This window comes from Leuresthes tenuis, unplaced genomic scaffold (genome assembly GCF_036924035.1).
Source record: "Leuresthes tenuis unplaced genomic scaffold, fLeuTen1.0.hap1 SCAF_2, whole genome shotgun sequence".
Classification (NCBI taxonomy): Eukaryota; Metazoa; Chordata; class Actinopteri; order Atheriniformes; family Atherinopsidae; genus Leuresthes; species Leuresthes tenuis.
In genome coordinates, this window is record NW_027325356.1 from 27108974 (window position 1) to 27133095 (window position 24122).

The 24122-nt window shown below is 41.9% G+C and overlaps 1 protein-coding gene across 2 annotated transcripts; it reads right to left on the minus strand.

The window, feature by feature from the left end:
* Positions 1–7212: 7212 nt before the first annotated feature.
* Positions 7213–20594, minus strand: mapk6 (mitogen-activated protein kinase 6). 2 transcript variants are annotated; one of them, XM_072380892.1, is made up of 8 exons: positions 20391–20594; positions 16014–16939; positions 15590–15907; positions 10866–11010; positions 10361–10525; positions 10028–10223; positions 9802–9919; positions 7213–9613 (listed from the first exon to the last, which is right to left on the minus strand). In XM_072380892.1, exons 2-8 carry the CDS (start codon positions 16248–16250, stop codon positions 8519–8521), a joined length of 2274 nt encoding a protein of 757 aa, XP_072236993.1. In that variant the 5' UTR covers positions 16251–16939; positions 20391–20594; the 3' UTR covers positions 7213–8518. The 2 variants fall into 2 exon arrangements, with proteins under 2 accessions (XP_072236993.1, XP_072236992.1); XM_072380891.1 differs by lacking the exon at positions 20391–20594 and adding an exon at positions 17665–17787.
* Positions 20595–24122: the final 3528 nt, after the last annotated feature.

Genomic DNA, 24122 nt, shown 5'->3' on the forward strand with positions numbered 1-24122 from the left:
CTCATTGCACATCAGGTCTTATTGGGTCACTGAAGATGTACAAAGTTAAGTGTCTTTCTAAAACGTGACAACCTGCATCAACTCATCGCTTCAGGTGTGTTGATTTACATAAGCTGCCTCCAACAGGCAAAGAATATCAAAGCTACAATTTTCAAGCTTTACAGCAAATACATGGTAATACAGGTAATATTCATTTGTAAATATGTTTGCATTTTCAGCACATTAAGTATCCACTTATAAATCATGGTGATTTTATAAAAAAGTTTTATACTTTGAAAGAGAGATAAGCCATAGTGTGTGCAGGAAGGAATGTGAGTAAATCATTTAGAAGAAGATAAGCCATCAGAACCCTGTGGATATCTAGTCAGGGCCTCAGGAACAGTCATGTAGCTTCACAGTATCAGGTCTGCATTCTTCCTGCTTTCTGTTCAACACGTTCCAGTTACAGAAAAATATATAGGTTTGAAATTTAACATATAAATGCTCAAACTCTGTATACAAATCGCAGTTTCAAAACAACTGCTCATTTGTTGCATTTGCACGTCTCTGTTAAAGAAGCAATTGCTTTGCATGCCTGTAGATGGCAGTAGACTACACTGTTGCCAGGCTAGTTTCCATGTCTGCAGGTGGCCCATTAAGGACTCAAACTGCTGATCCAGAGCTGCTAGTATGACCCCATGACTTTCAGAATTGTTATTTAAAGTATATCAGCTGAAATGCTGGTTGATGCAGAAGGCCGACATGTCTGAGTCTGGTCCTATCAGAGGTTTCTTTGTGTTATATAGGTGTTTTGTCTTTTTTTCCCCCATGAATGTCAGTTACACAGTTAGTCTCATAGATTATGTTGTTTAGTTTTGACTATACCGCTTCAAAATTTTGTCACATCCTTTAAGCAAAAGTTATCATTTTTGTTCAGAGGGAAACAGTATTGTCATGTTTTTTTCAGACTGATGCTCTTTTCTGTCCTGCACAAGAGGACTAAACAAGTGGCTGAGCAAACTGTAACATCCTTTCAGCTGCAGTTTGTCTTTACTGCTGTTTTCCCTCAGTAAATAGACACTGTATGCACACAATTCCCTCGAGGGCTCTTTGAGTCTCGCATGTATCAAATCCACTTCTAAGGCCAAAATATGTTGATCCATTAATATCAAAGGGCGTCTTCCCTCCACACTTTGTGCGCTGCATAATTTCCAATCTAAGAACCCATTCATTTACCAACAGAAACAAAATGGAGTGTGCACTGAAGCAGGATCTACTTTTGTATGAAGCAGCCAGTTTAGGTCACCCACACACTGAATAAGAGAATACAGCGATAATGAATTTATCTGATGTGGGAGACTGAATACATGTAGGCGATATTCTGCAGTACGGTATCACACAAATTCTCAAATGAATTTGTGTGAACGTTATCCCAGCATCCAGTTTATTTAATTGTTTGATCCTCTGTTTCTGAAACTACATTTACAAAGCCTTTCAACTACAATCCTTACACATTTTCTTCTGTAAATTAATTTTTTTGCTGGTGAAAACAGAAAATGTCTCCTCTTTCATCCTTGAGAACTGCAGTAGAGGAGATGGTAACTAATTACTTGTTGGCGTGATTTCTTTGGCGAATAAAACATGAAAATGTCGTGAACCTGTCTTTTGATATCAGTATGAATTTTATTGAATACACATTGGTGTCAGAAGATTTTTCTTTAACTAGCAAACAAGTGTACAGCAGCACTTAAGTGACACATCCCCACTTAAAGAAAAAATATACCATCAAGGCAAAATCGCATAAGTTCTAAGGAAATGAAAAATAATATGAAAATGACAGCTGAGGTGCAAGGTGTCTGTTAATAACCCGTCTACATAAATTTGACTAACAACACAGCACAGGTGCTTCTTGTAATAACAACTTACCATGCTTAGTCATGCCTTGGTTTCATGCTAAATGGGTGAGATTTTTACGCACCCACTCATTATATGTATTTGGGTACACAAGTAGTTATTTGCATCTTTGCTGAATTCACGTTTAGTACTGAAGAATCGGCAAGAATACAAAGTCACTGAATTTTGCTGTGCTCCGTAAGTGCTGGTGGTGTATGCGTCCCTGAACTCTGGTGGGTTTAATAAAACACATGCTTGCGCGTGTTCATATAACAGGAACAAACCGTTTTCACCTCTCTGATGCTGTACTCTGAACCAGGATATCCACCATTTCATGAACGACATATGAAGGCAAAATACACCAGTATGTAAAACTGCACGTCTAATCAAAGTTGTGGTAGCTCCTGGGGGGATTTGTGGAAAATGCATCCTGCAACGTTTCCACCAGCTAGTTACAGTGCACTTTAAATGCTACTCTGCTTTCTAGAAATGTGTCAGCTACCTTTGACTTGAACTGAAATGTTTGTGTATTTTGTGTGACAGTCTGCAGTGGAAAAGTTCACTTCCTGAGAAGGGTCAATTTTCTTTCTGTTGTTGTGGTACAAGGGCATGTACGATACATGTGAGCTGTGTTTGGATAAGTGGCCACAGAATGGAAAATGAGGAATGAGGTTTTTTTTGGTTTTGCCTTACTCCACCCCATCTATCTCACTTATTTCTTTGGAACTCACATGGGAATCGAACAGTAACATTAAATGACTGAAAAGATAACATGTGACTCTGTTAAACTGTAGATTATAAACAGAATACAATGAGCAGCAAGTGATTTCTGCCCCATATTGATTATATTATTTATATTATCACAGATAGCAAAGATAACATACAGTTTTCTTTTTGTTTTAAAAGTTAAAGCTTTCTTAATTTTTTGGCTCAATATAAGTTTTTAGTTGCTAAACAGTTCAGAGCCTCTTTTGTTGTATTTTTCGATTTCATAATACATCAAATGTTGTTGTGTTTGTGTTCTTGTCCTGTCCTCTCAACCCCCAGACAGACAGGAGTGGTGTGGTGCAACCTGAATCTGATTCTGCTGAAGATCTCTTCCTGTTTAAAGTATATTTTTTCTCTCCACTGTCGCCCGCTACCCCATGTATGCTCAGGATGGTGAAGATTTGATGCGATGTGTTACATTCTTTTGCTAAGCTTCAGTTTCAGAAGTGGCACAGTGTAGATACAGTTATAATGAACTCCCCGTGGTTTTAGAAAAAGATGGACGGACGGATTTCTTGTTTGATTTCTCATTAAAGTGACTTGAGATGATTACTTGTAAATTGGTGCAACATAAATACGCTGAGTCATACGCTCAGTTTGGGACTTAGACTCTTTTACTGATCATGCTGTGGTATTACATTCAGAATAGGATTTGGTTGGCATGGTCTTGTCTGAATAGGAATGATCTTCACTGACAAATATTATGAATTGATGGCTCCACATGTTGCCAAATGAACTGCATTCTGTATGTGTTTCATGGAGCCTCCACAGATCAATGGTGCCTCCACACCACCACTGATGCTTGCTTTTCAGCTGTGTGCCCTCTTCTCTTTCACCCACAGGACAATCCAAAATATCCCCAAACTATTTAAAGTTTTAAGTTGTCAAACCACAAAGTAGTTTTACACATTGACCTCTTAGAATAGCATGAGCTGAGAGATGTTGGCAGCGCCCTGACAGCTCCAGTGGCCTGATCAGCCTCCGTTCCAAAGTTCACATCCACTCTGCTGAAATGCAAAATTCAAGACAGTGTTTCAATGGATTCAGATTTAGTATGCACCCCTGAATTTTTATTTCGATTATAAACTTTCAAAAACAAAGCAGTTTTATCGGGCCAGTTTCTGTGTTCAGGTGACGTGCAGAACACTTAAAGGGGAACGCCGGTATTTTTAAACCTAGACCTTATTTCAGGCATGAAATACGTTCATCTACTCACCGAGAACAGTTTGGTGAAAGTCGGAGTCCTTCGGGAGCTATTTAGATAACTCACGATCGGCGTATATATCCACATAACGGAGTGAACAGGGCAGGGACGATGCAGCCTCTAAATAAGGCATTATCTGTCTTTATTTCACCAATACTTTAAGAAGAATGAATGAACGAACGTGTACTATTACTCTGTTAGCACATAGCTACGTGGCTACTTGCAGCTATAGGAGAGCTAACGGAGGGAATTAGCTCTCAAAGTCAGTACTTAAAGAGTTCCCCTTTAAGCCCCGTGAAGTCAAAGTCAGTACTTAAAGAGTTCCCCTTTAAGTACTGACTTTGACTTCATGGGGCCTATAAACTGTTCAGTTCTTCTGTTGGACTCCATGTTTTACACTTCCCGGGATGCTTTATTTGTTTCGGTCAAATGGAAAAGAAGCAGTAGCATTTTTAATGCAACCGTGTAGAATATATCTATCCAACAAACCACCCCAGAACAATCAAAATAACTAAAATCAATCCAAGATAGAAACTTATTGGCCTGAAATCCCTCAAAATAACAGAAACACACAAAATTAAAACTTGTCATAGCTTAGCTCTCCTCAATCCCAACGTATAAAAGCACGGTCAAATGAACATTACCTCATGTTCTAAAATTGGTCCTGGATGAGGTCATTTGCCAGATGAGCCTTTGAATATCCTCACCTCTTTGTCCAGTGCAATTCAAATGATTCCTGATTAGGAAAGTCTTTGTTAACTTTTAACCAGGACAGCAAGAATTGTGCAATCTTTGTGAGCGAAACGTATTCTGTACATTCTGTACATGAAACCAAAGAAAATCGTTCTGTTCTGGAAACTCTTCAGCTAAATTGGATGTCCCTGTGAAATAAATGTGCTTGATCAAGAACAGCTGTTGCTACTTTGCAGGCAGAGGGAACATTGTGTTATGAGGACATGGTAAATATTAATAAGCTTTTTAGATGACATTCATTGAATGAGGGCACAAATTACGGCTGCCAGCGTTGTCTATCGCATCTGCTCCTTAGTATTTGCATCCAGTGAAGGGCTGATGCATTCTGCTTCATGATCCCTATTTTTCAAAAGTTACTTGAAAAAGTAACTTTTTACTTACCCCCCCCCCCCCTCCCTCCTCCTCCTCCCATTGAAGTAATGCTATGTAGTTATAGTGATCATTGTGGGACTCTGGGTCCCCCAGTTTGACAACCACAGCAAAAAGGAATTCAGAATTTGTAAATGTGACACTGGTAAACGTTACTTGGAGGCGTATAAAATGATACGCTGCTATAATATCAGCAGTCAGGACGCTCTGTAACTTTGGCAGGAGTCAAAGCTTTTAAAACACAGGTCCCTGAGGGGTGAGATCTATTTATGAAGGCACTAAAGGCTCTAAAATTAGTATTTAGTGCTCTGCTAAACCCTGGTCTGAATATGGACACAAATTCTGACACTGACGAGCCAAAACAAGCAGTCTCAAGTTTTAGCAAATATCCACTGGAGGCTTGCACTTCATCTCCACAATCATTCAGCTGCACTGCAAGTCCTCTCACAGAGATCATCAGGTTATTTTAGTACATTCTCAAGGAGGAAATTCTTAAAGCAGTTCCAAAAAACACAACTTAAAACTTAAAATGGGGTTTCCAGGAGAGAGAATAGAAATCATGACCTTGAATTAGAGGATGGTGTGTTAAGCTACTATCAGCTGACGGGTGGTGAGTTGAGCTGCTTATCTCTGTGTTGCTGGGTTTTTATTTTTAATCGGACAACACCTGACAGGCCCCGGGACACGGGGAAGACCTCAGAGAGTGAGGGATGAGAGGCTATTGTGAGAAAGAGAGGAGGGAACATGAGAAAGTGAAGTTTGTAATCTCACAACACATGCTGCAATTTGAAGAAGAATGTGAGGATAACTTCCCATTAATGAGCCATGAGTTGGTCTCATGATGGTGTTGATGTGTTGAGCAGAGATGCAATCAACACATCCTTCTGCTTCTCAGAATAGAATAATCTGAAGACATCCAGACAGATGACATGCAAAATGGCTCCACATGAGCAGCTGGCCTACATTTACTTGTTACTCCCTGTTCTGTAACTTTACGCATATAATGTGTCTCAGTTTTCATTAGTGTTCCAGCAGGGCCTCGTCACTCGCTGAGGACCGTGTTGTTACAAGGAAAGAAGAAAAACATTGCATGGCTGGCCTGATTCTTTCCCAGCAGGAAGTGGCAGCAGTGAAAGTCAGCTGTAGCTGATTATAAGGGACGCACCCAGTTGTAACCTTTGTAGTACAGCATCACCCCCCCTATAATGTTTAAGATCAAGTCAGTCTGGTCATTGTGCAACAAATGATTTCCAACTGGTTTGGTTCCTGTGGACCAACACGTACAGAGGATTTAGACAATTTAATGCAAATCAGCATCAGTTACAGCAAAGAAAGATTTCTTTTTAGGTTTATAAGGAATCTCACTGGTCAGAACCGTGCTTCATTAAGTAAGAAGGCAGAGGTGATATTACAGAATCCCAAGTACGTCATACTCATTGACTTTACCACTTCTCAGAAGGAAATGTTGTAACTTTGACTTTAATCTGCTTTCGAAAGCAGATTACCTCTTAGAATACCTTGTCATGCAATAAATATGAACCCATATGTATATGAAATGAGCTGTTCCTTACTTTAATATACATTTAATAACTGAAATCTTCCAGCTGCTGTGACAAGAAAATGTTCCCTGTTACAAGATGAATAAAGTTCCATCTTATCAATCCAAGTCCAGCAGAATTTTCCATTTCAATATAAATGTGACTCAAAATTTGATCAGATTTTCCATCAAGCCTTAAAGTAGTTAAGAAGAATCCAGTTAAATAAGAATAAAAATAGGAGACTGAACCAGTGTTACACGTCTGAGAGTGATAGAAGTTCATGAACTTTTGTTTTCATTAAGCCAATTTAAAACTTTGCTTCGAATGAGTCAGGACTCAGACCCGGCTGTTCTATTCCATTATTCCCACACCGCCAGACGTCACCTTATCAGTTCTTTCTCAGGTTTGGATCTTAATTTGAGAGCAGGTGGAAATCTTTGTACCAAGCTCCCGGCTCTGAAAGGTCTCATCCAGGTCTGCATTTAGCAGATGATTCAAACTTAGTTCCAGACGCTCGCAGTGTAATGGAGTCAGCCGGCGGACATTAAAAGTGGAATGTAAACGTGGCAGCGCTGCAGGCGGAACTTTTTCCTCATCAAGGATCTTTTAGGCCCTCTCTCAAACAGAACTCAAGTTATAAAATCACAATTTCCCTGTTCGCTGGAAGAGAGACATCTCTGGTCAGAAATAACGAAGAGAAACCAGATAAACTTTGCCAGTAAATTTTATTTTGAGATATTTTGTAGAACAGGGGAACCAATGATTACAAAAAAAGTCCGAAAATGTTCTACATGCTACACCTTAACCTAATTCATCATGCTTGCTTGGAAAAAGTACATAGAAATTTAACAAAAATGTACACTTAAAACTGACGTACATTATACCCACCGTTAACTTCACTTTTGATGTACCTTTCTGTTGCCTCCATGCACGCATTTTTTCTTTTTTTTTCTTTTCAACATTTAGATAGAAAAAGAAAAAAAAAAAATTAAGACTTTTAGGCGCTTCTTTAAACCATACAGAAGTTTTCCCACGAAAGACCGAATGCACCTGTACATTAAAAAAAATAACCAAAGAATGATATCCATTTGAACATTGATGGAAAACGGAAAGCCTCAACTTGCTTTTCGAACAGAGCACATGAATTTGCACGTGCACACCCTGATAGTGCCGAAATGAAAATGGAAGTCTGTCCAACTCCTGTCTCTTCAATGATCACATTGACAAAACACATTTTATAAAATAAATATCGCACATCTGCTAGAAATAAATAATGATTACTGAAGCACCTCACTATGTTAAAATGCCAAAGTGAGACAGATTTCAACTATGCGACCACTTCATTTCATGGTACGAGGATGGTCATGTGTGTAAAGCACTAGTGCGGCTTCGAGTGTCTCTCACGGCTGTTACCTTGAGGTAGATAACACATTTACATTAACGCCTACGATAATGGTTGCTGCTGGCATCATGTGTCAGATTTACAGTATGAAAAGGGTTGTTAAGGAAGATTTCTTTGAGGAAAGTAACAAAATAAAAGCCCCCCCCCTGAAAATGTTTATCCCCTCCCAGGAAAGGCTGTTTGAAAGCACTTTAAAAGCTCACAGAAATGTTAGTCTACGGTCCTTCCCCATGTCACAACCAAAGGAGCCAAACGTCATCTCTTAAATCCTCTGTTCCCGTTTCCTTCTTTAAGTAATTTCTCCCCCTGCATCTACAGTACTTACGTGTGCGAGTGACATGCCAGTTCAGCAATGAGGGCGCAGACATTAACCCATGAAGGCCAAGTGATCAAGGCTCAGAGTGATGGCAAAACTCTTTAAATATAATAAATCACCCCTCTCAACTTCAAGGAAAATAATAATGATGATATAACAACAAATAATAAAAGTAACCGATAAAAAAAAGGTATGAAATGATTCAAGTACAATATACCGTATTATAAAAAAAAAAATAATAAAAACAAAACTGCCTAAATTTTGGACTGAGGGAGGATATATTTAGATATATTTCATTAATTAAGATGCTTGAAGATGCTGCTGTATGTTTTGTGGGCAATTTGTGGCGAGCATTTGACAGCACAAGGGGTGAAGGATGCCTGGATGGATTTTAGAGGCAAGTCATCAGGGCTGTCAAAGCCAGGCAGGGCCAGAGAGTCCAGCTGCATATTAAGCACAATCTCTGTGTGACTGTCGAGGAAGCTGTCGTCAAGCTCTTTCACCACCGACGGCTCCATCTCCAGACTGGCCACGGTCTCTCCGACTCCCTCTTCCTTTCGGCTGAACAAGTGGTCCAGGTAGCTGGTGTAGGTGCTCTCATTCTGGAAATGGTCCTCTTTGCGAATGTCCCAACACGCCTCATCTATCAAACAGCCGTTGTCCTCGACCCTTTCCCCAGAGCCGAAGCTCTCCCAGGGGTGAGCAGGCCAGACACAGTCCCCGGCAACGACTCCCAGCCCTCCTGCACCTAACTGGGCGAGGTTAACCAGGCACTTCTCCTCCTTCTCCTGACTTATGGTTTTTGACATTGAGCTTGAGCGAGGAGCCTCCAGCTGGGAGACGGAGAAGTTGAGCTCGTTCAGAAGGCCCACGTCGCTGAGCAGGGTCACCTCCTGACAGGGCTCCGGCTGCAGGCTCAGTTTGATGGTGCTGGCGATGAAGGAGTCGAAGTCAAAGCCTTGGTTCTGCTGGCTTTGAGGCCTTTCGGTCTGGTGTTTCTCCTGCACCTTGTCTTTCTCCACCAGACTGTGGGTCTTCTCCGCCTCCTGCAGTGCGATCCTGGCCTTTACGAGCCCATTCTTTTCACACTTGCTCTTGGCTTTGCGGTCTGCCTTCTCCTTGTTGTGTTGCTCCTTCCAGTTGGAGAGGTCAATGATGAGTTTGGGCTCATAGTAGTGGTTGACTTCACTATCCCTCCAGATGAGGTTGTCAAGGTAAGACGGTGACACGGCCTTGTAGTTACAGGTGTGGCTACACTGCAGATCACAGTATTTGTTCTCATGGTGGTCTTCCTGCCAAGACCGCTCGGATGGGAGCAGAGTTGAGTAGTCGAAGGACGGCTCATCCAGGAACTTCTCTCGATCAACGTCTGCATATTTACGTGGATCGACCTGGACATAAAAAGAAAATATTAGGCCTTTGAAATCACATGAAACAGAAAAGGTAAGTGAGTCAGGAGCACCTCGTGTTCCACCTGCATCCTTTCACACAGACCTATCACATATTGCTTTAGGACTCCTGACATCCTCACAGCACTACGCCCAAAGCGGTAAGAAAATATTTGTGAAAACCAACACACCTGGACCTCCTCCTCATCTGTGACATCAGAGAGTGCTCTTGGGTCAACCTGAGCTTCGTCTGGATCATGGGTGCTCTGCAAGTGCCAATCAGCCTCCGAGAACTGGCTCTCATGATACCTGATTCAGCATGAAATAGAGATGCATTAATACATGGAACATATAAAATAGGAGAAAAAAAACAACCAAACCCTTAAGTGCAGGGATCATTTTGCAAACATAGCGTACCTGTCCCAAGTCTGGCTGTGGCTCTGGTCCGTGAGCAGGATATCATCTACTTCATCCTCAATGTGGAAGGGGTGCAGAGAGACGGGCTCATCCAGGGGGAAGGAGTAGTCAGCCATATAGGGGTGGGCCAGGGCCTCCTCCGCAGTCAGACGATCCATGGGGTTAAAGGTGAGTATCTTTGCCAGAAAATCCAGGGCTTCAAGGAAAATGAGATGTCACGTTAGGAAACAAAAGATATGCTACACAAGGGACCTGATCCTGACTTCCATCCGTTTTTATCTGAGTCCTTTCATGAGCCGGCAAATACTTCTGAACACACAATGCGGTGCTCACCCTGAGGACTGACGTCCGGCAGCAGCTTGTCCAGCGGCATGTGAGGCGTCGACATGTCGTTCCGGATGAAGACGGGGATAACGCTGTGGAGCTCTTGTCGGTCTTCATCTCGCAGAACAGGTATGGACTCGAGGATCAGCTGCATCTGCTCCAATTCATGGGCTCCTGCAACACCAGCAGACAAACATTGGGTTCCTTCTTGGAAAAGTTGCACAACCTTCAACACCCGCATGGCTGAGTTTGAACGAGGATAAGCATGGCAGGTCATGGGAAAAGCCGTTATTTGCCTCGTGTCCGGCTCGAGGCAGTTCCAACACACACACAAACGGTTTCACCCTGCTTCTGTAGAAATAGTGAAAGCAGACCCTCTGCATCTATCTCCTGTCTTTTCTAAACAGGCATTAACTGACAAAACACACCAATGCTGTATATTCCGAGTTAAGCAAGCTGCTCTCCTTTACGTTTGCACATGAGGTGATTCAGGGAGTCTCGCATGAAAATTTACCTGCGAAGAGGGTTTTCCCCGTGAGCATCTCAGCAAAGATGCAGCCAGCTGCCCACATGTCGATGGCTTTGGTGTAGTTGTTAGGAGAGAGCAGCAGGCGAGGAGATCTGTACCACTTTGTGACGAGACCTTCAGAGAGATGGCCCTGTGATAGCAGGAGACATATTGGAGACATGTTAAAAAAAATTAAAAAGGGGGAAAAGGTACAGGACAGCATGACTTCCACACACTTCATCTTCTTGAACAAGCATTTATAAACTGTGTGTCCATATTCACAGATACGATACTCAGGCTGATGTGATAACCATTTTTTTCCACCGACACCCATGTTTGTAATGAAATGCCGCTGCTAATAGATGTGAACCATGCCTGCTGGTCTGTGCTGAACTCTGAAAGACGTGCTGCCATCTACTTAACAGACGTGTTCTGTGCTGGTCACGTACACAACACAGCGTGATGACAAAGACCCAAGAGAGACAGAGAGAGAGAAAAGGCTGAAAAGGGGGATTTCAGACACGTGCAGGCCATGTCAGCAGTCTGAGAGAGCAGGATAATCCCCCACTGCCACACCAGTGACACCAGCCTGCTCTCCACTCCCAAACAGTGCCCGACTAGTCACAGGACACCACAAAAGAAACTGGCCTGTGTGTGCATGCATACACTGGGGGAGGGGAAGATGTAAAATAACACCCTTGTTGCCCCCGCTCTTACCCCCATATGCAGAGGTAGTTTGTGGTGAGACCAACATGGCCAGCTCACCACTGAGAGAAGCTCATGTTTCAGCCCAAATTTAGCCTTTAGATGTAACACCATCCTGACATACATCACTCCACTACCAGCCCTTGTTTCAATGGACCTATAAATGGCCCACAATGCAGACTGCAGACAAAAACTCATTGCTTCAGGTAACCAGCTTATCTTTTCTTTCTGAGAGCAGCTTGTAAAAGAGGTCAGGCAGAATTAGAACGTAGTATCGTACAGGTGGGTCAAACCCAATGACTGACACCAGGCTCGGCTGTCCAGCACCCATTCTGCAACACCGCTTGGTAAAGCTGACTGATGTGACTGTGGTTATGGTGGAGAAATGCATGCAATCAGCTTAGGGATGCAAATTATGTTAGCTTGAGAGAGTCATTGCATAAGGACAATTCTGTGTGCAATGGACTAGAAAGACCAGATTAAAGTTTACCTACTAACTAAAAGGCATAAAATGAAAGTCAACCTGTTTAACTCATTTCAAGGCTGGCCACTCATCATAAAGATAAAAAACACAGGAAAAGCATTAACCACCTTGCACCTCAGGCAATAGTTGGTGAATAACTTTACTACATGATCTAGATCAGAATAGGTTGACATATGACTCATAACAGGTTCATGTTGTGGCAGACTGTGTTAGTTAACTTCCTGCAGCAGGTCAGACCAGATGTCAGTAAAAGCAGAATCACAAGGACGGAAAAGATCATACGCAAGTCAAGTTCTAGGTAACAGTTCGTAAATGAACACTAAAACCATTGATCTCCTTGCTGGCACTCAGTGCAGCTTAGCCATGAACCCAGCCACATGAGTCATCTCACTGTTCAAAAGTTGGACTTCAAAGTGGATAAGCAGAGTGTCAAACATCTACGGCACAATGGACATAAGGAACTACTTGTTACACAAGTGATCTGTTATACGGGATGCTTTGAGTTGTTGCAGATCATGTTAAAGCTACTTCTAGTTACAACAAAGTAGGTATTGTGGGATCTGAGGAAATAAGTGACAACATCTCTCTGAAATTCATTAAGCTTTAGGTTGACTCCCAAACCCCGCAGGCTGGTGCCAGACAGGGCTGTTGCTGGCATGACAACTGGGTCAAATATGTGTGTTAGAGTGTTACTGCACTTGTGGTTTTGAGTTGCAGGAAATTTGTGTGGCAGAAAGGACCTCAGTGAACCCTGCTTATAAAACCACAGAGAAAAAAAACCCATATCCCGTATCTCAAATAACTGACTTTTTCCACCAAGCCACAAGTAAACACATGATCCTGATTATCCCAAATTTTTTCTTTACAGGTTTGTTTAAGTTCAACTACTATGACTTTAAGTAACAACCCAAAGACTTTCTACTGTGGTACATTATCATTACTTAGCAATGGTTTGTTAATTTTCCAATGCAAATGATTTGTCACAGTGATGTGAAAACTGAACAGAATTAAAAACAACAACATGTTTTGGCACAGAGTCATGTGATACTGTTCACGTTGCATTTTCTTGCATTATCCTGTAGCAGTATACAGCCTAAGCCTCCAAAAACAGCTCATTTAAGATGAACAGAGGTTTATCTCCCATCGAAGGGCAGGCCACAACTGGAAATTAACACAAACTTTAGAGGGGTACAAAAATAGGCCCTGAGCCCACTACAGGACAAAGGGCTGGCTGGGAAAAGGAGGGGAATGTGGATTGGAGAAGTTCGATGAGTGCACACGAGTTCTTGTCATTCTTGAACCTGAGCCAACATATGGGCCAACCTTAAAGCTCACACTTGCAGAAAGAGATTGTCTTCTGAAAACAGTAAGAGCCCAAGGCATACAGGTACTTCCAGGTTTAATGAAAGCCAAAATGAAAACGAGTTCATATCTTTTAGTAATCCACACAAAAGAAAAAGAAAGGTGAGGGAAAAAAATTAGTCAAGCCTATGACACTGATGCACGACTGCAGATATGCAACTGAAACTATGCCAGAATTCGAGGTTCGCTGGAAAAAGAGCGCTTCTTTATTTAGAAACGTTATTCAAATAGCATGCACTCAGTCACCCAGCTGCTGTCTCACTCTGAAGCAGAGGGGGTTTATGAAACCATATCTGCCCCCAGTGATTCTGCCATAATGTCCAGCCAGCTCTGGCCACATTTTTTTTATTTATTATAAATGCCTTTTTTTAATTTATTATAAACTGGCCACCATATTGTCAAGTAGATGTGTTGAGTGTAGTTTTAGAAAAATCCTCATTTGGTACGAGGCACCAAACATCAAGCGAAAATGGGTGCCATGATTCAGCTCTACCCCCCCACCACCACTGTTACAGCAGAGGAGACAAACGCAGCAACATTGTTCAGAAATGAAAGGTTAAAACCCGCAACAATAATCACAGACTAAACATCCAGTATTTGCAAAAACTCAGCAGTAGTCTGCTGCAGTCCTACAGCAGACAACAGTTAAACACAAGAGAACTGACACCCCCCTCCCCCGGCAAACAGCTTTTCAATACCCACTTGCCTGGATGCGTCCTATCAGAAAAAAAAAACTGCTTATACAGATGGAAACCACCCACAATATTAACCCAGCTTCATGGCTGGTGACTGGCTGTAGTCACCGAACTGTGCTTGAAAGTCTCACGTTTTCCCATCAACTATGAGACTTCAGCTTCCTCTACCCATTGCATTGTGACATACTGTCTCCACCATAGATATGACGCATGACAGCACAGAAGTCAGATTAATCATGAGTCAAAAACACTGTAGAGGTTTAGTGCTTAGGGGAACGAGAGAAAGAAAAGAAAGAAAAAAAAAGCAGCTGTGGTAAACTAGTATGTGCAAGTCAGTCAGAAGCGTTTCATGACTTGGAGGGCTCCTGGCTGTGATCTGAGGCAGAACCAGCCATCACGTGAGCCCACTTCAGACAATCCGATGACTAATCTGAGACACGTGTAAGCATCTGACCGCCTTAAAGGAGATCCAACAACTACAGAGAGCACAACAGAGTGGGGGGGACGATGACACACTGGCCAACCTGCATTTCCGCACATCACACCACCATATGGTCACTGGCTGGAAATTCTTCAACTCTTTATAAGGTGACAGCAAGCCACAAGGGCAATACAGACCCTCCAGCTGGCTAAAATTAGATAAGACAAACCATACACCCCCAATTCAAAGGAAGAAAGCAACATACTTTATTGCTTCAGTTATACTACTTTACGTTTCAAATTTATAGGGAGCATTAAACCATTTGGTGTGTCAACATCTGGCTTTTACTGCGCAGGTTTACAATATCCCGATTACTGATTAATATCAGAGCCTAACACAGACACAAGATCCCATTTCTAGAGATCCATGCTCGAGAAAAGTGGCCTGCAAATGAAACTAAGGGAAAACAGGCACAACTACAAATAAACCTTTTTCTATGTTTTAATGCAGCATGTCCACAGCAGATCTGGTGCAGTCTGTAGCCTTTGACATCATTACTGGAAGCTGATGAAGGCTGAAGCTCAGCTGGGTCCGTTATGTAGATATGTTCATGTTGTTTTTTCTTCCAAACTTCGTTAATAAGCATCTACTGTAAGACACACCACTGTGAAGTAATGTTTAACTTGTAACAAATGCTTTATAACTACATTACAAGTTAAAAATTACAATAACTATTTCTTTGTTATGTAAAATTCATGTAATGGAAAGAACTGTAGTGTTTTCCGGCCTTCCTTCTCCTGAGAAGGGAAACAAGAGGCGTTACCATAAGGACCCACATCCTGTCTTGTTTACTTCCTGCTGTGAAAAACTACGTCACCCTGGGGAGCTCCACATTAACGGGCAATAAACATCCCCTAACAGAGCACCCATCTCTGAACAGAAAGCGTAGAACTACAGCCTACGCAGCACTGTAATCACACATCATGAATTCCCACAACAAAACAAAACAAAGAAAAAGATTATCAGAACACAGCTGCAGCAGACTCTCCAGTAACGGCCCTACCTTGTGAGAGTAGTGGGGATCCATGATGCGGGCCAGCCCGAAGTCCCCGATTTTCAGTACCAGGTCCTCTGTGTTAACAAACAGGTTGGCAGGCTTGAGGTCACGGTGCAGCACATTGGCAGAGTGGATGTACTTGAGGCCCCGCAGGAGCTGGTACATGAAGAGCCTGGCATGGCCCTCGGACAGAAGGCCCCTCTCCAGCAGCTGACACAGGTCTGTCTCCATGTACTCTTGTACGATGTAGACCGAGTTGACCTCCGTCAGAGACACCACGTCCTCTGTTAGCCTGCGACCGCTGGGGCCCAGTGTCTCAAACACCTGGTGACACAAAAGGTCATTCAAAATAAATTCCCTCTCAACATAAAGCTGCCCCAGTTATCGATGAGATAAGCATTCCATCTTACTTTTGAATCTTACACCGTACCTTGACAATGTTGTCATGGTCAAGCCGTCTGATAATCTTGATTTCCCGCAGGGCGTGCTTCACGCTCTGGGGATCGGTCAAGATAATTTTCTTCACAGCTACACGCTTGTCACAATCCGTGTCAACAGCTGAGAACACCAGGCCGTTCCCTCCGTAGCCCAGAGGCTTCAAGTCCATGTAGCGAGAGCCCAGGTCAAAGCCGTGGATATTCATGAGTGACTCAAACTTCTCTGCCATGGTGACTGCTTTTAGGCTCTTACACCAAGCTACTGCTATTTCTCACACCTGTACTCTGGCCTGTTTGAAGCCCAACTTTAACACCAACAGAGGAATTCTGATAATTCCTCCCCTGCTTCAGAGACTGAGCTAACTGAACCCCTGTACAGACGACTACCAAATCCCCCTGGCTTGCCGTCACTGTCAGACGTGGGGCACTATTGTGTAATCATAATTTCTTTCCATGTTGAATTTGGAAGAGAAATGTTAAAAGATGAATTTCTTCTCCTATCAAACAGCATTAACTGAACAGGTCTTAGTAAACTAGTGTTAATAGACTGCAATGGAATGAACTTTGAGGCCAATTTAGTCTTTCTTTAATAATAACAAAAGCATAAAAACAAAAAAGCACTGGGACTTAAACTATAAAAACATGTAGTTGCATCCTCACAGTGCAGATACATTCAGTGTATGACTGGTCCTGAGCAGCTTCATATGTGCCAAAAATGCACAACTTTTTTATTTTTATTTTCCTTTTTTAAATTATTTTTCTCTCTCTCTACTTCCTCTCCGTCAAGTCACCTGATCTATACAATTGAATTGAGTCTGGCCTTTAAGTCTTCAAAGGAGTTTTTCACCCTCAGTGATCAGGTGGCTCGAGCTCGCCACAGTCACAATCAAAACTATCCTCCATTTTACTTGGTTATAACCTGGAGGGGGAAAAAAGAAGAGAAAGACAGAAGACAAATGGTGAGAAAACCACAACCAAAATAAAGACTCAAGGGGTATAAACCCCAGCGTGGAATTAGGTTGTTTCCATGACTCAATTACCGGCTTTCGCTAAAAACCCAGTGCCGTGACAGGAATTAGCCCCTCCCCTACCCGGTGAAGGCGCTTGTTAGTCCGGTTTCTGGGTATCGATAATTTTTCTAAGAAAGCACACGGATGTTTGACCAAGTTTAATATCAGCGGGAATGTAGACAACTAATTTTAAAAGAGGAAAAGACGGCTTTAATCCGGAGCTCATACCGCTCGTTTCGGCCCTTGTCGGGTCAACGAGTGCGTAGCGGATCAACGACAAGAATGGAAGCATATCGACAAGCCGCTCTCAGGAGCTCCGTCGTCTTGGTATTAATTAATCACATAACCGCTCCCAGCAAGTAACATGATCATAAAGCACATTACACAAAGAAAGCAGCTATCTGTATGCGTTGTCTATTTCACGAATATCAAACGCTACATTTAAAGGAAATCCGCCAACAGTGCGAACAAAGGAGTCGTTGTTGGCGGAGGCTTTTGACTACGTGGTACAGCTTTCCCAGCGCTAAGCAACACAAAGCCGAGGTCGACTAAACCGCTCGAAATGACGGTAAATCCGCGGTGAAATCCCAAATGGTATATATAACAGTGGCAAGAATAGACACAAATTACTTACAGTCCTTATTCGTTGCATTAATTCGGTTCTTATGTAAATCAAACCCAGACGAGGTTTGAATGTGCTCCGCTCCCCGTGCTCTGCGGATCTGCCGCAATCGCCATTTAGGCTGGCTATGAAAGGCTGTGCTGACGTCACAGAGCTGCATTCAAGGATTGTCGGAAATATTTAATCTATGAGAGCGTTTAAGAGGTGATTTGCCGCTATGCTGAAATATTGTTTTGCCTCTTATAGGTCACTCAGTCAGTATATTTAATAATGCTACTTACTTACTATGACTGAGTAGTAATATTTTCACATCACATAAATGATTAATGTCATAAATGTCAGGCTAAGCTGGTTCACTATTCAGATAAAACATTAAATGTGCCGAGCAGATGTAGTAAAGTAGTGCTAAGTAACGTTTAACAAACTGACATTTTTAAAACTTTTTAAACATATATCTAACCATCCCAGAAACATTGTGCAACCATTCTCTGTTGCATCTTTCATGCAATAGCTCATCTTTTAATGCTATTTTCCAAGCTTGAAAAAATGGTGCGTTACAACATACAGTTGGAAAGCAAAAGCTACTTATAAAACTTATTTTAGCAGAAAACTTGTATGAGTCCACTGCAGACTCGCCCTTCAAATTTTGTTAGGCGCCGCACCATCGACGCCCCATGGAGCTTTGTGTAGCAGACCTGGGAGCTTCGAGTAGTACGTGAAAGCAGCAGGAGTCATTCAAAAATGTTTGTTTGATGTTGGAGATCACGCGACAGCGGTAGATTCAAAATCCAGTTATTGGATTACATAGAAACAGCAAATCGCAACGATTACATGGATCAAGATGTGAATGTGTGAGTGTGCAGGCCTACAAGTGTATTTATTTAAAATGATAATGCAGCCCTATGAAGGATTTTATACCAATTCAGTTTCATTGCCTGTACTACAAAAATACTGGACTGAATTTAGGGTCTTTCTTGATGTTAGTTTACATCCTTTCAAAAATAAGTACATTGCAGAAAATGTCGGCCTCTCTAGACCTTGCAGTATAGCCTGTAGAAATCTCTGCTTGTTCTTTCTCCATCTCAGACGATAGCTAGCTATCCGTTGTTTTATTCCTTTTTTGTATTTAAGCCCTGGTTTCCAAGTATTGGTCCAAAGGCTGTTATCTATTTTTGTTTTGCACGCAGTATTGCATTAGCCTTGTCGGTGAGACAAATCCCCGCCCGGGCCACTCACTGCCGCTTACGGATTTAGAAAGTCCATCTGGCCCCCAGGTGCGCACTGTGTTCTTCTTATAGGAATCCCCTCTCACATCGCATCTCTATGAGGCTTATGCATCCAGAGTGACAGATCGGGGAACGCACTATTTCTCACTTTTCGTAAACCTCATTCAGACTGCTGCCTGGTCCAGACTGTCAGTGTGGATGCTGTGAATGGATGAGCGGCAGCGTGGGCGGGTCGGAAGGCAGCACCACAACCGCAGAAGTCTGCATCAGCATCCGCATGCAGACCATGTGAGAATCCATGTGTCGGAGAATGCAGATGCCTCTCACAGGCCGGGATGGGCTCTGCGATTGAGAACAGAAACTGCATGCGGACTGAACGTGGTGCGACAGAGCCAGAGAGTCTCTCTGTTTCGCTTATGGCAGGAGCAGGAGGCAGACATGGAGAAAGACTTGATACAGCCTATGGCCAACTTCGTTTTATGTGATAGTGATGTTTTTAATGATATTTGACCCATCACTGTTCACAAAGACGTACTGTTATGTAATAAGATAATTATGGATGATTTCCTGGATTTTTACAGTAAGAATTATGCTAAATGAAGATGCCTTAAATGCAACACAGCATATGCATTGTGAGCTTAAGGTGGATTTTGTAAATGTTGCTGAACTAATACATCATTGATATACTACTTTTTAGGACTGAATTTGGCAACCTTCCATCCAGCCAATACTCTCCCATATCCCAAGGAAAGAAATAACTAAGAAAGACAGTTTGAAATTTATTTAATCTTAGTGCATTAATGTGATTCTTTGCCCTGGTGTTTGGCCAGTTTCACAGGTATCACTGATCGTTTGTGATAAAAGCTACATTAATAATTAAAAGTCAGATTGGTAAGATAAGGTGCTTGCTTGCCCTGTGAATGCTCTTTGCCCTACATGGGCTGTAGATCCACAAATGGAGGTCCCAAGGTAAAGTTACTGCATCTCAAATAATATAAACTCTTCTCCCTTTGACTGGGACGGCATGAAAAAAATCGTCGTCTAAGCATTACCATGGTCTCATTTTAGTCTGTTCTCCTGGTTTCTCTTGTTATATCATGAGACAGTTGACATAAAGTCCTACTCCAACAAATCTGACTAGGGGTCATCTATTTTTGCCACTCACACTTACAAATAGCACTCTATAACAATCTATGACCCAAAACAATCAGTACTTTCAGGAGAGTTGTTTGTAGGGCAGACTACTTCATGTGAAGTTTTGGACATGCTGTTGTGCTGAGTAGAGTGACTCTTTAACACTCTTGCACTATTACAGGGCATCTGAGTGTCTTTTCATTCATTCATGTCTCGGTCTTTCTATTAGTACGTATAATACCTACTTTTCTTTTTAATTTAATCTTCTCACCTTCTTAAGGTATTTGCCTAGTTCATTGAGAAAAACAGAAATACCTTCAATATCACTTATTTTCATTTCTGTTTGTTCTTTTTGTTGAAAATCTTTGTGCTACTTACCAAGGCTGAAATTCTCCTGAGACAACAGGAGCAACATGGTTTAAGAAAGTTAATATTCCATCCAAGAGAATGATTCCTGTATCCACAAAGTTAGTCCAAAATGACAAGAGGAGAGCTTCAGTGCGGCCCAGTATCTGTGTAAATGTGTGGGTATGTGAATGTATTCTCAGAGCCTTGGCTGTGTTTTGTTCTCCTCCATGTGCCTTTAGTTGTGAGGTGGAGCTCCATGGAAAGTTAATATAGGCCAGTCCAGAGAGGGGAGGAGACTGCTCTGTGTATGGTTTGGCTTGTCAGTGTGTCAAATCTGCTAGAGTCTTTTGCCACCACCTCTCCCTGTCTCCCTCTTCCACTTTGTGGCCTGTGCCGAAACTTGGTAGATTCTGTCTCCTGAGTGAGATTTCTGTGAACCCAGACTTGTGCATTCATGACTTATATCTGCCAGGTCAAATCAAGGGACTAGATGTAAATATTCTGCTAATTTAGATTAGAAAAACCATCAAAATCATATTTTTGTTTAGTGAAAAATACAGGATTACACATGCAAACACCTTGTTGAAATTTTCACAAATGCTTGATAGCGTTTGAGTTCACTGTTTTCCACTGAACAGAGCTGGCACAGGATGACCCTTTAATGTGTTTGTCCTTTGAAGGTGAGTCTCTATGCTTTAGTGCTCACTTTAATGGTCAGTATCTGTGGGGAGTTCATGAAGTTGTGAATTTACAAATGCCAGGGAACAGCAGTTGCCTGTTTTCCTTCTTTCTTGCCCCACAAACCGGATTTTCCTCTTTTCGACTAGTGTCTACTCACTGACACTAACTATAAATCATTGGGTCTGCTGTGTTCTGCCTGCAATATTGGTCCTTCTGTCAGTACTCCTCAGTCTTGATCTGTTCGTCATATGGCAGAAGCTGGCATCTTGATAGACTGTATGTTAGGACTGTAGGGACATGCAAGCTTGTGCATTTGTTTGACATTCAAACCAGACTTCTGCAGGGTCTGGACAAGCTGTATGTTATCAAAATATTTAAATGGAGTGTAAGAATATGAGGGCAAGCTGTGGGTTTGATTTGCTTGATTGTTTTGCTTGGCCAAAGATGTGTTACTTCCTCCTAAGACATTATTTAATGATCTGTGATCCATGCAGTGCAAATTTGTCTGATTGTACTGAATTCTCTTGTTAAATGGCGTTAATGAATTAATTATTGATTACTCTGCATGAGTACAGTAGAAAAAAACCTTACATAACTCAAATTACGGAAGCAATAAGGCCTGCTTCCAGATAAGCCGTTAAAATGACCGGTACCAATCTATGATGCTTCCTCTGTTTAACCCTCTGAGTATCTGCTGTTATATAACATTCTGTCTCACCGGACCCGAAGCCAAGGTGCAGAATGGCTCAAAACAGAGCAGGAATTCTTGTGAGTGGCCAATTGACACATATAGGACCTATATTATCCATACACACCCTGTTTGCTTCAGATACCATGCATCTCTGGTATGTAACATAGTTATGAAAGAGGCCTACGCGGAGAAAGTGTTAGAAGACATTCCCCACGGTGATTGTTCTCCAGTGCAGGGGGCAAACATGTTCATGCAATGAGATCCTGTTGTGGTTCGATCTACTATATGCATAGGTGACAACTCCCAGGAAAATCTTTAAAGGATATAACTGGTTTTATTCTGTCTCCAACTGTCTCTAACGCCTGTGTGATTTGTTCTCTTCCCCCTCATACCCATTAACTGAGAATGGACTGGATGTCTCATCTCACTGCTTTCTGTTACAAGATGTTTCGCTCCTCCTGTGTCAGCAGAAGTATGGCAATGCGCTGCTGCTCAAAGATCAGTAAATAATAAAGGAACGTGTTGCTACAAAATACCTTTTCCTGTCACATCCACATGTCATTCTGTTGTGTGAAAGGTTTCCTCCAAAGAGCAGTGTCAATTAGATTCAATTCAAATTTATTTATATAGCACATTAAAACAACCTCACCTGACCAATATGCTTCACAATAGCAACGGCATCACAGATTAAGAGAGCCACCAAAAAATAGCAATAAGAATTGTTGCATCACAGATAGAATAGTCACAAATAAAATTAGTGATAAAATTAGCAATAAAATAACTATAAAAGTAACAATAAAAGTAGCGAGTGTTGAAAGGCAGGGAAAAGAGATACGTTTTCAGTCTGGATTTGAACTGACCTAAAGACTGAGAGGACCTGACAGACAAAGGGAGGCTGTTCCACAGTCTGGGTGCTGCCACAGAGAAGGCTCTATCACCTCTGGTCTTTAGCCTGTCTTTGGGGACAGCCAACAAGAGCTAGTCGGCTGACGTCAGGGCTCTTGGTGGAGTGTCAATAAAACCTTAAATTTTACCCCAAAAGCCGGCAGGGAGCCAGTGACGGGTGCACAAGACAGGAGTGATGGATTTGCGCCTCTTTGTTCTGGTCAGCAGGTGGGCTGCAGCATTTTGTACACTCTGTAGACGCTGTAGGGAACCCTGGTCCAACCCTATATACAATGAATTACAGTAATCCAAACACAATGTTATAAATGCTCGGATTACTCTTTCAAAATCAGCCCAAGGAAGATTTAATCTTTGCAAGAATCCTGGAAAAATATGGCCTTGATGTCAGTGCTGCCTCCCTAAGACAATCCTGCAGTATTTTTACTGCGGACTGGCTGTCAATGACATGTGACAGTATATCTATGTAATATTGCCACCATTGACCTGGAAGCCAGTTGGACTCTTCTTTTTTTTAAATTTCTTTTTACTGGATGGTGTACACTTTGATCCAGATCTGGGATGGAACCAGCATCAATTACACACATTCATATGAATATATGTTAGAGTGGCAACAACACCCTTACATATATTCAGCAACCCTTTAGATTGCTATCAAATACTGACTATTGCTATGAATGGGTCTCTGCAGACACGTGCTAATGAGAAGAAGATGCTGTGCATTGTGTCTAATTACAACATCAATAGTTTGACCAAAAGGTTAAACATCTATGAAGTACAAGCAGACTTGGAAGAACAGCAAGAATCCACTGATCTGCATGTCAGCAGATATTAAATCTTTGACCCATTTTAGCTGCATCTTTGAATCACAAAGCTTTTTGTACAGAGGGAAAATGAGAAGGGAATAAAAGAGAGGAGAGGTGCATCTGCCTTTGCTTTGCTCTCTCCTCACCATCTGTGAGAGGAGCATCCAAAGACCTGCAGCCCTCTGTGACTGAGTGTGTGAGTTGAAGTGCTTCTGCTCATGTATGGTACTTACTGTAAGCGCCCAACTAGGGTATATGTACTTCATTTGACTAAATTGTATTTTTTGACACAATTTCAGCATAATGATGAATGCATGAAGAACATATGAAAATGCTCTGTCATTGTCATTGTATAGTGTCATATATTTGAATGGTGCAAATTCTCTGCTCTTCTTTTCAACAATTTTCATAATTCAAAGGTTTGTGCTGTTGGGTGGATAAAGCAAACAGGGCTATTCTGAGACTGAATTATTGCAAACCAAACCATTTGATTGATTAAATAATCAGCAACTTAACCTATGATGACACAAATCAATAATTGCAGTGGGCTATAGTTAGACTCTAATTTATATATTACAACTATTGAATACAACCTTTATACCAGTGCACATTTAGTAATAACACAATGGATCAAAAAATATTAGTGTAAAATCTACCAGGGCCACTTTTCTACAGTGTATA